The sequence below is a fragment of the Leishmania donovani genome, chromosome 20 (genome assembly GCF_000227135.1).
Source record: "Leishmania donovani BPK282A1 complete genome, chromosome 20".
In the NCBI taxonomy this organism is placed as follows: domain Eukaryota; phylum Euglenozoa; class Kinetoplastea; order Trypanosomatida; family Trypanosomatidae; genus Leishmania; species Leishmania donovani.
Genome location: NC_018247.1, coordinates 739,927 through 751,726, shown reverse-complemented (window position 1 = coordinate 751,726; position 11,800 = coordinate 739,927). Strand labels below are relative to the sequence as shown.

Sequence of the window (11,800 nt, the reverse complement as noted above, 5' to 3'; positions counted from 1 at the left end):
GGAGTTGGTGTGCAACTGTGCGGAACGGTGCTTGTTCCTCTGGCGTTCTATGTGGCGTTAGAAAAAGAAATTCTCACTGGCACCAGTCGACAATGTTTGTGGTGAGAAGACTTCGCTGTCGAATTGAGTTTTCACTGAAAGAATATTAAGAAAAAGGAAATGAATTCAGGGAGGTTAGCCGCTCTCTTTTGTATGCATGTGCTCGTGAAGGAAGATTAGTCGATCATGCAGGAGTCTTTCTGGTGAAAGCGTGTGACCGGCGGTTTTCTTTTCGGAAAACGTCGAAAGAGGCGTATAATCGCATCTGTAATGGTATCCTCTACTCTCTCTCTCTCTCTTGCTTTCTTTCACGCGATCGCTTGATAAATATGTAAACGAGCTGGTTGTCGGTGCCCTGTAATCTTGCTGATAGACTTTCATACTGGCGTTTATACCGCACGTGAGCGATCAAAAATGAAGGTATACTGCCTTTACGATGGAAAGAATGTCGTGGGCGAGGTCGTTAACAGCATGGCTGAGTCCTTCAAGCTGAAGATCGATATACCAGCCTCCTGGAAGGAAGGGCCTTGTGAGCGACTTCTTACTTTCTTTCTGAAAACACTCAAGGCGAAGCGTGATGTCGATGTGGCTGCCGACGACGTGGTGATGCAGTGCAGTGGTCTCTCTATCAGGCTGCGAGACTCTATCGCAAGTTGCATTTCTGATTACAACGATATCGTTATTCTGCACAAAATACCGGGAAAGGTAGAGGGGACACATGAAGGCGAACTGCGGTGTACTAACTTCGGCTGTAACCAGTACTACAAGGAAGAAGAGAATACGGACAACTCATGCCATTATCACTCCAAGGGTCCCGTATTTCACGACTTGGAAAAGTACTGGGGCTGCTGCGAGGGCAAAAAGACCTTTGACTGGGAAAGTTTCGAGGGAATCCCAAAGTGCTGTGTGGGTCGACACAGCACGGCAAACAAGCCGTTTGTGTTTCCGAAGGAGGAGGTGTTGAACATCCCTCTTTCGGCCTCTCAGGTAGCACGAGCAAGCGCGGCATCCTCGGGCATGCACGACGGGAAGCGAACTACTGGGCCGAGGGAGTTCGAGGGGGCTGCATTTGCGCAGACTGAGCCGCAGCAAATTGTGGATGGCAAGGCGAGGTGTCGGAATTTCGGTTGTGCAAAGGAGTTTGTCGTCGCGGAGAACACGGATTCATCTTGCCGTTACCACAAAGAAGGACCTGTTTTCTGGGACACGTACAAGTACTGGAAGTGCTGCCCGGAGAAGAAGTGCTTAGAGTTTGATGACTTTGTGAATGTGCCCGGGTGCTGCGAGGGAGCGCACAGAGTGTGAAAGTGTACAAAATCTAGCACATATGCATATATGTGAGTATGAGGCGCAAAACTCCCCTGTTTCTTCGTAAGCAGACTAAAGTAAATCATGCTTTTGTTTTCAGTCCCTTCTTCGGCTTTTCTCCCTGGACTGTGGCAAGCAAAAGAAAGGTGTTTAGAATGCATCGCTGCGGCGATGGAGTTAATGAGGGTATTAGGTGTCGTCTGTATCTTGGATGCTTCGCTGTCTTTGTTTTGCCTTTGCATGGGTTTCCTTTTCTTGTGGCAACGGAATGGAGTAGTGGAGATATGTTTGTGCACTAGGCGCAGCTCCGTAATGTTGCTCATACGAGTAGATGCTGTACTATCTGCAAGCTGCTGTCTTCTCTTTTTGGCCAGTCACGCAAGTACATATGTGTATATTTCCTCGTGATGGCGTTTTTGAGCGTTGCTTACATCAGCGGCACAACCCTGTCTCAGTTTCCGGGTGCTGAATTTTCTTGTATGAGTGGTCGCAAGTACATTTGTAAGCTCTGTGGATTTATTCAGAATGTCCATGAAATCATGGACGATGAAGTCACGCGCGAAAGTCGCGGCGTAGTAATACTAGGCGCCACTCCTAACGGCTACAGCGATGCGTCTGCCGGAATGCAGAATATGGGCTACTTGACAGTATGCCACTCACCGTCTCACAAACTGTCGTATGAGGATACGCAGAAACTGCAGAAGATGCCGGAGCCACAGGACGCTACGCAACAGGTTCTGATGCATATCACGGGTCAAATGAAAATTGATGGTACTGCGCGATTGCTTTATAGCGTGTACGAAGTAGGAGTGCAACCGTTGATGCCGCTACGGTCGAAAATGGAGAACCTTGTTGGTGTTTTGCTGGGGCTTCACAAAGCTATCGAACGCTTACGCTTGAAATGTGTCGCTGAAAGCAGCGCTGCCGGCCAACGTGGGTGCGGGGAACGAAATCGAAAGGGTAGAGTTTGAGGGCCCTGATCAGAACGAACTGGAAGCTCTCGCTCGAGAAAAGGCGGATTTGGCCAAGCGTATTCTGGAGCTCAATAGGAAGCTGCTCAGCTCCGGGACATCAGAAATGTCTGGCATGTAGGGGGATGGCGCTGTGCAAAGGCGTTTACAAATCCCTTCAGCGGCTCTCTATTCATTGACATTCTTCTTTTGGTTGGTGGCGCTGTCGCTTCACTCATTGGGATATGACGCAACTGCTGTACGAGAAAAAGAATCGCCTTGTGTTTTTTTTTCTTTGCGTAGTTGTTTTTGAATCGTGAGTGGAGGCTGAGAGTGCATGTCTCTCCATCAGTACGCGCTCCACGGCCTGCTTCTTTGAGGCCTTTGCAGGCAACGATAAGTGCTACTGCGGCTGCTGCGCAGATGAAGCTTAACACCCTTATACGTGCTTCTTGTCCGCCTTTTTTTCTCTACTATTCGCGCTGCTTCGTACTTTATTATAATAATGGACTCCCTGCCAGCCTTTGGGGGACATGGAAGCGGTACTCGCTCTCCACACAAAGCAGGGGCAAGGTAGGTCATTGGAGTTGTCGCTGGAGTCGAGTAGCACCATTCTCACCACAACTTCTCGCCGTGTCGTTGAAAATGGAAATGACCTTGTCTGTCTCTGTGAGGGGCCTTGTTGCTCTTTGTTCTCTTTAGCCGATCGCAAGCTTATTTTGCTAGGCACGTACTTTTTTCGGCGGTCTGGAAACCTTCTAGTATTCAGCGTCGTTGCTGGTGAGGAGGTGAAGGAGTTTCCTGATGGCACCAGCGCACAGATCCCCGCATCTGCTGATAAAAGTGTGCTGCGACTTTCTGATGACGGGGATGTTAACTTCGTGGGGTTTATCGGCGATGCCCTTGTTGTTGGCACCAGCACCGGATATCTCGGTATGCTTTTTGTGAGCCGTGATCGACGTTGTGTTCTCGGAAAGTCGACACGCGTGCAAGAAAGACATGGAGTGATCTGGTGCATTCGCTACGATTCAAGGGAGTGTGTGTGTTTATCTTCCGACACCATGACGATTATCCCTATTATTCCAGAGGCCGAGGATGCCATCATGCGCACCAAAGAGTTCGAGGGCGGCTCAGTCGCGTCAGTGGCCGCGTCGCAGACTGTGCCGGACTGCTTTTTTGTAGCTCATGGGGAAAGCCGTAATCTGACTGTAGTGCATGGAGATTCTGGCCGCACTCTCCATAAGGAAACGCTCTCGCTGTTGTCGGAGGAGCTGGACCGAGCCTCGGACGTAGCGCGAGTGGTCCCGGCGATTTATGCGCATGGCTGCAGGGGTGTGTGCTTGCTTGCCGTAGTCTATCCGGACGCTGTGTCGTTTACTGCATGGGAAAATCACTTGCTGGTGTCCACCGCAGTGGTAAAGAATGAGCTCACTACCTCCTTTGGTCTTGCGTTTTGGAAAGGCACGGCAGATGGTGCTCGGCTGTGCGTTGTGCGCTCCGACTCTCGATGCCTGATGTATGATGTGGTGATGAGCAAGAGATTTCCTTGCGTGGAGGAAATTGTAGTGGCTCAGCAGGTGACGTTGCCTAGTCATGTGGCCTGTCTGATGGGTGGGGTGGAGTCTGGCGTCTTCCTGTGTTGGCGCAGTGGCACCTCACTAGCGCGCTACACCGCTCTACTGCAATCCCGCGCGGAAGAGGACAAGTTCGAGCCTATCGAGGTGTACAGCGCTGTCCGCCCCTCGCTTGCCTCGGCCTCGGTGCTGCTGCTCGAGGTAGTTCCGATTTACGGCAGCTACGGCGTTGTGTGCTTGTTCAGCACGGGAGAGTGCCACCTTTCGCTGTACAACAATCCTGGTACGGTACTGCTCGCAGTCGAGGAGCACCCCTATGATGCAACGAGCTGTCTTGCATTCGAGGGCGGCGCAGGCAGGTACTCTTGTGTGCTCGGGTTCAACGACGGCGACATAAGAGTGTTCGTTGGCGGACAAATATGGGCAAACGTTCGTGTCGCACACTGTGGTGCCGTGGATCGGCTGCTGAGGCTCCCGAAAATGAATGAAACAGACGACACGTTGTTCGTGAGCATGTGCACTGAAATGGGTACTGTGTGCTGCCACGCGGGCGAAAAAGCTGCGGTGTCGCGGACCATGTGCTCCCCATCGAGGCCGCTTACCGCTTGCCTGCTTAACCGAAAGCTAGAGTACATGTTTCTGTTCTCGGAGGATAACGGCAACCTCTGGCACCTCCCCACGTGTCGTCTCGAGCGGGCGTTTCGGTCGCTTCCTGGGCCACTGAATCAGCAGCTGGACAACCTCCTCGAGCACCACTGGGCATCCGCGCTGAGCATCATCAGGTACCGGTTTGTAGGAGGGGAGCACTACGCAATCCGTATCGATGTCGACTCCCTTCTCAGTGGCCTTGGTGTAGGGGAGCAGCCCGTGAAGCGTTCGTCGCTGGAGTACAGCTCGGCATTGCGGCTGATGCTCGGGTGCCTCGGCGAGAGCTGTCCTCCTTCATTTCCCAGAGAGAATGCTCTTTGCGAGGCGTTAGATGACTTGGGCTTAGTCGTAACTGGAGCGCAGACTCACGAGTGTGTTTGGTGCGCGATCCTGTTGCTTTGCGGACTTCTAAGCCGCACATCGGAGGGAGCATGCGCGGCTGCCATCTACTCCATAATAGAGTCGCTTGGTGACAAGCTTACCTCCAGTCTGGCTCCAGATCCATACCGGCAGGCCGACGCCGTGCAGCACTTTTTATCGCGCTTCTATACCCTGCGACGGTCAACACCTGCAGCATTCCGCCACGCACTTCGGCTGATGGCAACGAAGATGTCTGTGTGTAGCCTCGCCGATGTCGTGAACTTACTGCGCTCACGTGCGTTTGCCGCGCAATCGCACGGAGCTGCTGAAGACGAAGCACCTGGTGCGCCGCCGCTGATTGAAAGTGGAAGCGCATTTGCTGCTCTATCGGTTCTGTTGAACCTGGCTTCTCAGCGTGCCGACTACAGCCTCCAAGCGGAAACGCCGCTTTTCAGCCTCCTACGCCAGAGCACTGTAGAGGCTCAGCGCGCCGTCACGGCCGCGTTGGACGACGACCACACGCTTTCCAATCGGCCCGCAACACTGCTCGGGTTGATAGAGAGCCACGCCACTTTGTGTGCCTTGGATGAAAAGGACCCCTTCCAGAGCTTCGTGAAGGCCCTTATGAGGGAGGCTTTTCGTGGGAGTGGCGAGGAAGCCAAGCAGGCGTCGCTGGAAGCGCTGGAGCGGCTGATGGCGCAGGATCCGCAGGGCTTTCTCTCTACCTACATCGTAACAGACTTTCACCTTAACGCAGAGTGCCGGCCGTACATTATTGTCTTCCTTGCTCACTTCGTTAGAAACTTCCCATACGAGGCCTATACCGTGTTTAGCACAATCGCGGACATATTTGTGAGCGGTCTGAGCGATCTTTCTTCCGCCAGCAAGGACGCTGCGGCCATCTATCATACTGCTGTGTCGCAGCTGCTCCGCGTCACGGCCGCGTCGCTCCCCAGCGTATCGCTACAGCAGAGCCTGCGGCACGTGGCTGTGGGCCGAAGCGACGGCAAAGTGGTGGTGTACAACGTGAAGGCAGCATCGATCGTAACCGCCTTCCAGGCTCACTCAGCGCCGGTTTTGGGGGTTGCCTACAGTGGCAACACATCAACTCTTGATATCGCCACCATCGCCGAGACTCTGGACGAGATCAAGGTGTGGCGGTCGCCAAATCAGTCGTCTTCCCTCACCAGCTTCTTCAGCGGCAGCGGGAGCGCGAGCTTCAAGCTGGTTACCGCCGTGCCTGTGCCGTCGATGGGTCTGCGTGGAGAAAGCGTGTCGCTCCTCATCAAGTTCTTTCAGCTCAACTGGCTGTCGCCGCAGTGTGTCGAGTTTTCTTCTCCGTGGCACGGTAAGGTGCAAGTGGCGCTGCCGTGAGCTCCATTGCCTTCTCCCAGGTGTCGGTGTGCGTGTGCGCTTGGCTCGATAGTGGAGCAACTTGGACCGGGTGAAATTATGCGTCGCGCAGGCAAGGTGTAAGAGCGAAGAAAGAGAAGAGCAATCATGTAGAGTAGGGCGGGCTCGCAGCGCAAGAGCAGCGAGTGTTTGGCAAGATGGCTGCTGCAGTGCCACAAGTGTCATGTGCGGCGGGTTACCATAGGGGAGGGGGAGAAAACAGAACAATGCGCCTTTCCCCCACTACGCTTGCCTCCGAGCAATACAGTGTATCGCCGATGCGCCGATGCCTCCTGGCACAGCGCTGTGCTCGCACCCTCCATCCTCGTCCCCGCTCTTCTTCTCACCTATTCCGGTGATTACCGGCTGCCGTATCCCGGGGAAAATGGTGGACGGCGCTGGTTGCACAGGAAACTCTTCACACGGACACACACGCACAGTAAGGATCACGCAAGTGCAGCATGTCTAGGGCAACGGGCAACAGCAACGCCGTTATAGAGGGCGGTGCGTCTGTGCCGAATAAGGAGGAGAACCTTCCGGTTCTCGCACGTGTGATAAACCACCTTCTTACGCCGGGCTCGTCCCTGTCGCCTATCGTGTGGATCAGCTTTAATCTAATCATGCTGGCCCTCTTCGGGCTCTGGCTCATGTTTGTGTTCGCGATGCACGATAACATTCACGTCTGGGCTTTTGGCTTCCTAGGGCTGGGCCTGACCGCCTCCACGAACTGGCTCATGAAGATCATCTTCAGCTCTGGCTTGGACTTTGCCTCCCAGCAGCAGCGTGAGGCAGTGGAGAGGGAGAGCAAAGACAAAAAGAATGATTAGCACGTTTTGTTGTCCTTTGTCGGCTCGACCGGTATTGCACACAGATGAGTAATGAAATGGATCACATGAATCTGCCGAGCTGCTCTGTGACACATGTCCTGCTGGCTTTTTTTGTCACTGTTCGGTGCCGCTCATTGTTTCTCGGCGCTGAACGCACTTCGCCGCTCCCTGCGGTTGGGCAGGTGACAGCGCACAGTGAGCTGTTTTCCATAATGGCCGAAGAGAAGCCAGCGCGAACGCCGTTGGGCTGCGCACTTGAAGGAAGCTCCAAGGCGTGTGCAGCTGCTGATGGCTTGCGCCACCTCTCCACCCACCCACCCACCCCCCTTTTCTCCTCTCTTGTTTTCGCTCGCATTTGGCGTGCCCGCACGTCGTCTCCGTGGTGAGCACCTTTTGTGGTCGTCAAACGCGCGACGACGCCCCCATTCATTGCTGGTGTGTACGTGGGCTTCGCATCACACCGATGTTACGCGCACTCCCTGGAACAAGAGGAGAGAAAGAGCGTGCGAAGCCGTAAAAGGAACGTTGGAAAGGCGCGGCGACCAAGATCACGCATGTGGCGCACGTCATGCGCGGCGCGCTCGAAGGCGCTGTCCCCGTACGCGCAGGCGCTGAAGCAGGTGGCACTGAAAGGTGTCGTGGCGATGGGCCCTAGTGCAAAGGAGATGGAGATCGATATGTACAGAAGGGGAACCCTACCTGCCGACTACCGGCCCCCTGTGCAAGGCAAATGGGATGACACCATTGAGCGCTGGGCCTACGCGTGGCAGTTTCCCGCCGAGGAAGAAGTGGAGGACGTGGTCACTTCAGTGGAGAGGAACGGTAAGGCCATGCAGGACCTACTCGAGTTCGGGGAGCGCCTTGCGAGCTCTCCACCGTCGACGGTGCCCAAGTCGGGCCGTCGCTCCACCACATATAAAGTGCCTCTGGCTGCGGCTGACCAGCTGCCCCTCCTGGTGCCCTCGCAGAAGTATGACTTGCTGGAGGGCGACCTCAACAATTTAAGCGGCACTCCAGATGAGGAGGTGCGGCCAGTGATGGCGGTGGAGCAATTCTCGCAGGAAATGAACATTCCGATAGCCTACCTTGACGATGAGTCGGAACGCACAAATGCCAGCAAAGAGTTGAGCGTTATCATGGGTGGCGCAGGTTTGGATTTCACCGAGGAGGGCCTTGTGGTCGTCCTCTCCGCTCTTGCGAGGCAGCACTACTACGATGCAGCACGTGCCATTTTCCTCTTTGCTGCCGATGTGGGTCTCGGACCAAACGCGGAGATGTACAAGGCGCTGATGAAGCACTCGTCTTCGCTAGGAAAGGTTAATGACTCCATGGCACTTATCGAAGAAATGAAAATGCGCGGCATCACGCCACGCATTGGCAACTGGCACGAGCTCATGCGCTCATTCCACAACGCGGGGGACTACTCCGCCGTGGCGCAGATTGTAGACAACATGAAGATGTACGCGAATATTGAGCCGAACGAAGTGACCTTCGCCCTGCAGCTGCGTGCGCTGAGCAAGGACACGTCGCAGATGAACTCCCTGGCGGAGTCCGTGCAGCTCTTTGACCAAATGGAGAACGTGTACGGCTTCATCGCTGCACGGCCTCACTACGATGCGCTCATGTTTTCCTTGAGTCAGAGCCCGGTCCCAGAGATGCGACTCCGCTGCGAAGAGCTGGCACAGAAGATGGAACTCATGGGCATTCCCTGGAACGCCACGACGTATCTAAACCTGATCCGCTCTGCGCAGGTTGTCGGCGATGTCGACGCGGTGGAACGGCATCTCGCAAAAATGCGCGACGACCGTATTCCGGTCAGCATGCTTCACCTTTCCTGGGCTGTTCAAGCGCACGTCCAGCTCCTCATCCGTGCCGATTACGAGCAGATGAAGGAGCAGAAGAGCGACATTTACGCCATGTGGCTCGAGCATATGAACACTTGCTTCGGGATATACGAGCTGGTGGTTCGCCGCGGGTGGGAAATGCAAGCTCCTTTTATCAATTCGCTGCTTCGTCTGTGCTGCCAGACCGCAATTCTGAGCATCGAGCACCTGCCCGACAACACGAGAGCGATCGGCATGTTCGAGGAACAGGCAAATAAGATCTGGGCCGACACGTTCGATGAGTGGCACCTCAAAAAGGATGTGTACAGCTACGAGTGCTATATAGCCCTGCTCGCTCACCAGCAGCGCATCGACGAGGCGGAGAAACTGTTCCAGCAAATGGTCCTGCAGGAAGACTTGGTGCCCAGCCGGCGGACCTACGAGTGCCTCATCTTCATGCATCTCTCTTCCGGCGAGGAGGGCGGCGCCGCGCGGGCGTTGCACTATCTGGAGGCCATGGAGAACGCGAGGATCCCAGTGCGTGCGTCGCTCCTCAAGAAGATTGTCCGCGTGAATAATGCCGCAGGGTACAAGCGCGACATGAAGCGGCGGGCCCGTCGCATCATGCAAGCCCGTGAGGAGTACCTCGCGCGGAAGCAGGAGGGCATCGAGTTCCCACTGCAGCCCTCGCCAGCGGCGGGGGTTGTCCCGGCGGAAGCGAAGGCGGCGACTGTCGTGCAGCCTTTACCCGTTCCAGCTGACACAACGCTGGCATGGTGGGAGCGGTGGAAGAAGACGACAGTGAGCAAACACGAGCTGTTCGCCGAGGAGAACGCCGATGGTACGCCAAAGGGCGAAACGTTTGAGGAGAAGAACGCCGCCCTCACGCAGCTGGGCATCGACTCCGCCTTCAAGACCCCTGCCGATGTCCCGGCGCTGAGCAAGCAACAGCTGCTACCAAAGATACGGCAACAGGAGGGGGAGATTGCGGGCAGCTTGTGGGCGCTGGATGGAAGCGAGCTGGCGTACCCGAAGAGTGGAGGTGGCCCGGAAGGCTGGGGCGTACGACTGTGGCGCGAGCGTGCAATTGTGAAACAGGAGTATCAGGGCATTCTAGACGGCAAGGCAGCTGTGCCGGAGTTCTCTGAGATGGGAAAGGCAGTACGAGTGGCTGGTGACCAGCTAGACATTGAAGAGAGCGGTGCCACGAACCCCGGCGAGCTGTCCGACTGGCGGCAGTACCCGCAGCATCGATACGACGATGGAAGCAAGAAGCCAGCGAGTGAGATGGCGCACGCAGTGCCGCCGTCGGCTGAGTTTGTGTGGCAAGGAGAGCAGCGGGACCCGTTAGCGCCGTACAAGAGCGATGAAGAAATCGCTCTGGAGTCGGACAACACTTTCTACGAACAGATAAAAGAGGAAGCCGCGAGCAGCACAAAGGCCCTCGTTGAGGTTCTTCAGAACAAGGAGGAGGGCGTGGTGAAACTGACTAGCCAGGGACCTACACGCAAGTCCAAGTACGACTACCTGGAGAAGTGGCGTGAGATGTACCGGCACGGTACTCTTGAGGCGCCAGAGGATCCCCCGCTTCGCTTTGGCCGCTCGCCGGACGATCATCATGACTCCCTGGCATCCAGTGTGCGAGACTGGTACCGGCGCAACAGGAAGACCCCTGCCACGCAGGCGCAGCTGCAGCGTTGGGAGGCGGAGGAGGCGCGCAGCACCGAGGAGCGATCGTCCAGGAAGGCGCTGCAGCGAAGCAAGCGCCGCCGACTGCGCACTCGCTAATGAACGGCTAAGTGGAAGAGGGGAGCAGCCCAACGCTGCTTCCCACACCAGTGCATTTTTCTTTTGTTTTCGCAGCTGCGTCTCACAGTACACACACTCTCCACAGACACAGGCACACGGTGGATGATAAGCATGGACATGAGTTGAAGTAAACACGCACGCACCGCCCGCATATGCGCACGGTGTGGAGAGTGCGGCTCTGTTACCGGCAGACTCCATCGCAGAGATGCTTTAGTGGGGCTTCTCCTTCGCTTCACATGGGGCTGACGGATGTGCATGTGCAGCTGCCTGTCGCCTCACGCAGCTGCGTCTCTTCTCCATCGACTCGCTAGCGGTAGTGCAGTTGTCCGGTGCTACCACGCGTTGCGCGCCTCTCTGAGCAAACATTTCAACGATGTGTTTATGCAGCGAGGTCGTCGTCTTCCCACTGTCGTATGTGCCCGACCTCAGCCGCACCGTCTAAGCAGGGTTTCTGAGGCTCCTCTGCTCGTTCTCCACTTTTCTGCCCTCCTTCCTTTCCTCCCTCGTCTGCTCATTCATTGCACCCCTGACGGCGCTCTGCAACGAACGCCGCACTCTTCCTGCCTCCATATATCACCATTGTGGAGACTCGTGTGGAAGCTATCTCTATCCCTCCATGAAAACACATGGATAGTGGGTGAGCAGATCATTACTCACATTCCTCACTCTATCGTAGATAAAAAGACCTTTTACATGCAGCCGTTCATCTCATTCATCGACGCCGTAAAAGACGAGGTGGTGCAGTGGCGGCGCCACATCCACGAGTATCCATATGTTGCGTATGAGGAGCAGCCCACCGCCGACTACGTGGCGGACGTCCTCAGCAGCATGCCCGCACCGCTGGACATTCGCCGGCTGACGCCGAACAGCGTCGTGGCGGACCTGCGGGGTGGCGCTGGCGAGGGACCCATGTACGCCCTGCGCGCCGACATGGATGCACTGCCGCTGCAGGAGGAGAGCGGCGAGCCCTTCAGCTCGAAGCGGCCAGGCGTGATGCACGCGTGTGGCCACGATGCCCACACGGCGATGCTGCTTGGGGCGGTGAAGGTGCTGTGCCAGATGCGCGACCG

The 11,800-nt window shown here is 55.9% G+C and overlaps 6 protein-coding genes across 6 annotated transcripts; all 6 read left to right on the top strand.

The window, feature by feature from the left end:
• Positions 1-453: 453 nt before the first annotated feature.
• On the top strand, positions 454-1,344 carry LDBPK_201790 (hypothetical protein, conserved; the record flags this gene model as incomplete). The annotated part of the gene is made up of 1 exon (XM_003860471.1): positions 454-1,344. One exon carries the CDS (start codon positions 454-456, stop codon positions 1,342-1,344), a length of 891 nt encoding a protein of 296 aa, XP_003860519.1.
• A 410-nt stretch (positions 1,345-1,754) lies between these two features.
• LDBPK_201780 (hypothetical protein, conserved) lies at positions 1,755-2,318 on the top strand (the record flags this gene model as incomplete). The annotated part of the gene is made up of 1 exon (XM_003860470.1): positions 1,755-2,318. The coding sequence occupies one exon, from the start codon at positions 1,755-1,757 to the stop codon at positions 2,316-2,318; it is 564 nt and encodes a 187-aa protein (XP_003860518.1).
• Positions 2,319-3,232: 914 nt separating this feature from the next.
• Positions 3,233-6,253, top strand: LDBPK_201770 (hypothetical protein, conserved; the record flags this gene model as incomplete). Its single annotated transcript, XM_003860469.1, has 1 exon — positions 3,233-6,253. The coding sequence occupies one exon, from the start codon at positions 3,233-3,235 to the stop codon at positions 6,251-6,253; it is 3,021 nt and encodes a 1,006-aa protein (XP_003860517.1).
• Positions 6,254-6,732: 479 nt separating this feature from the next.
• LDBPK_201760 (hypothetical protein, conserved) lies at positions 6,733-7,098 on the top strand (the record flags this gene model as incomplete). The annotated part of the gene is made up of 1 exon (XM_003860468.1): positions 6,733-7,098. The coding sequence occupies one exon, from the start codon at positions 6,733-6,735 to the stop codon at positions 7,096-7,098; it is 366 nt and encodes a 121-aa protein (XP_003860516.1).
• A 554-nt stretch (positions 7,099-7,652) lies between these two features.
• LDBPK_201750 (hypothetical protein, conserved) lies at positions 7,653-10,709 on the top strand (the record flags this gene model as incomplete). The annotated part of the gene is made up of 1 exon (XM_003860467.1): positions 7,653-10,709. The coding sequence occupies one exon, from the start codon at positions 7,653-7,655 to the stop codon at positions 10,707-10,709; it is 3,057 nt and encodes a 1,018-aa protein (XP_003860515.1).
• A 270-nt stretch (positions 10,710-10,979) lies between these two features.
• Positions 10,980-11,798, top strand: LDBPK_201740 (aminoacylase, putative; the record flags this gene model as incomplete). The annotated part of the gene is made up of 1 exon (XM_003860466.1): positions 10,980-11,798. A coding segment is annotated over one exon (819 nt), but the record flags the coding sequence as incomplete, so codon positions are not given.
• Between the last annotated feature and the right edge of the window lie 2 nt (positions 11,799-11,800).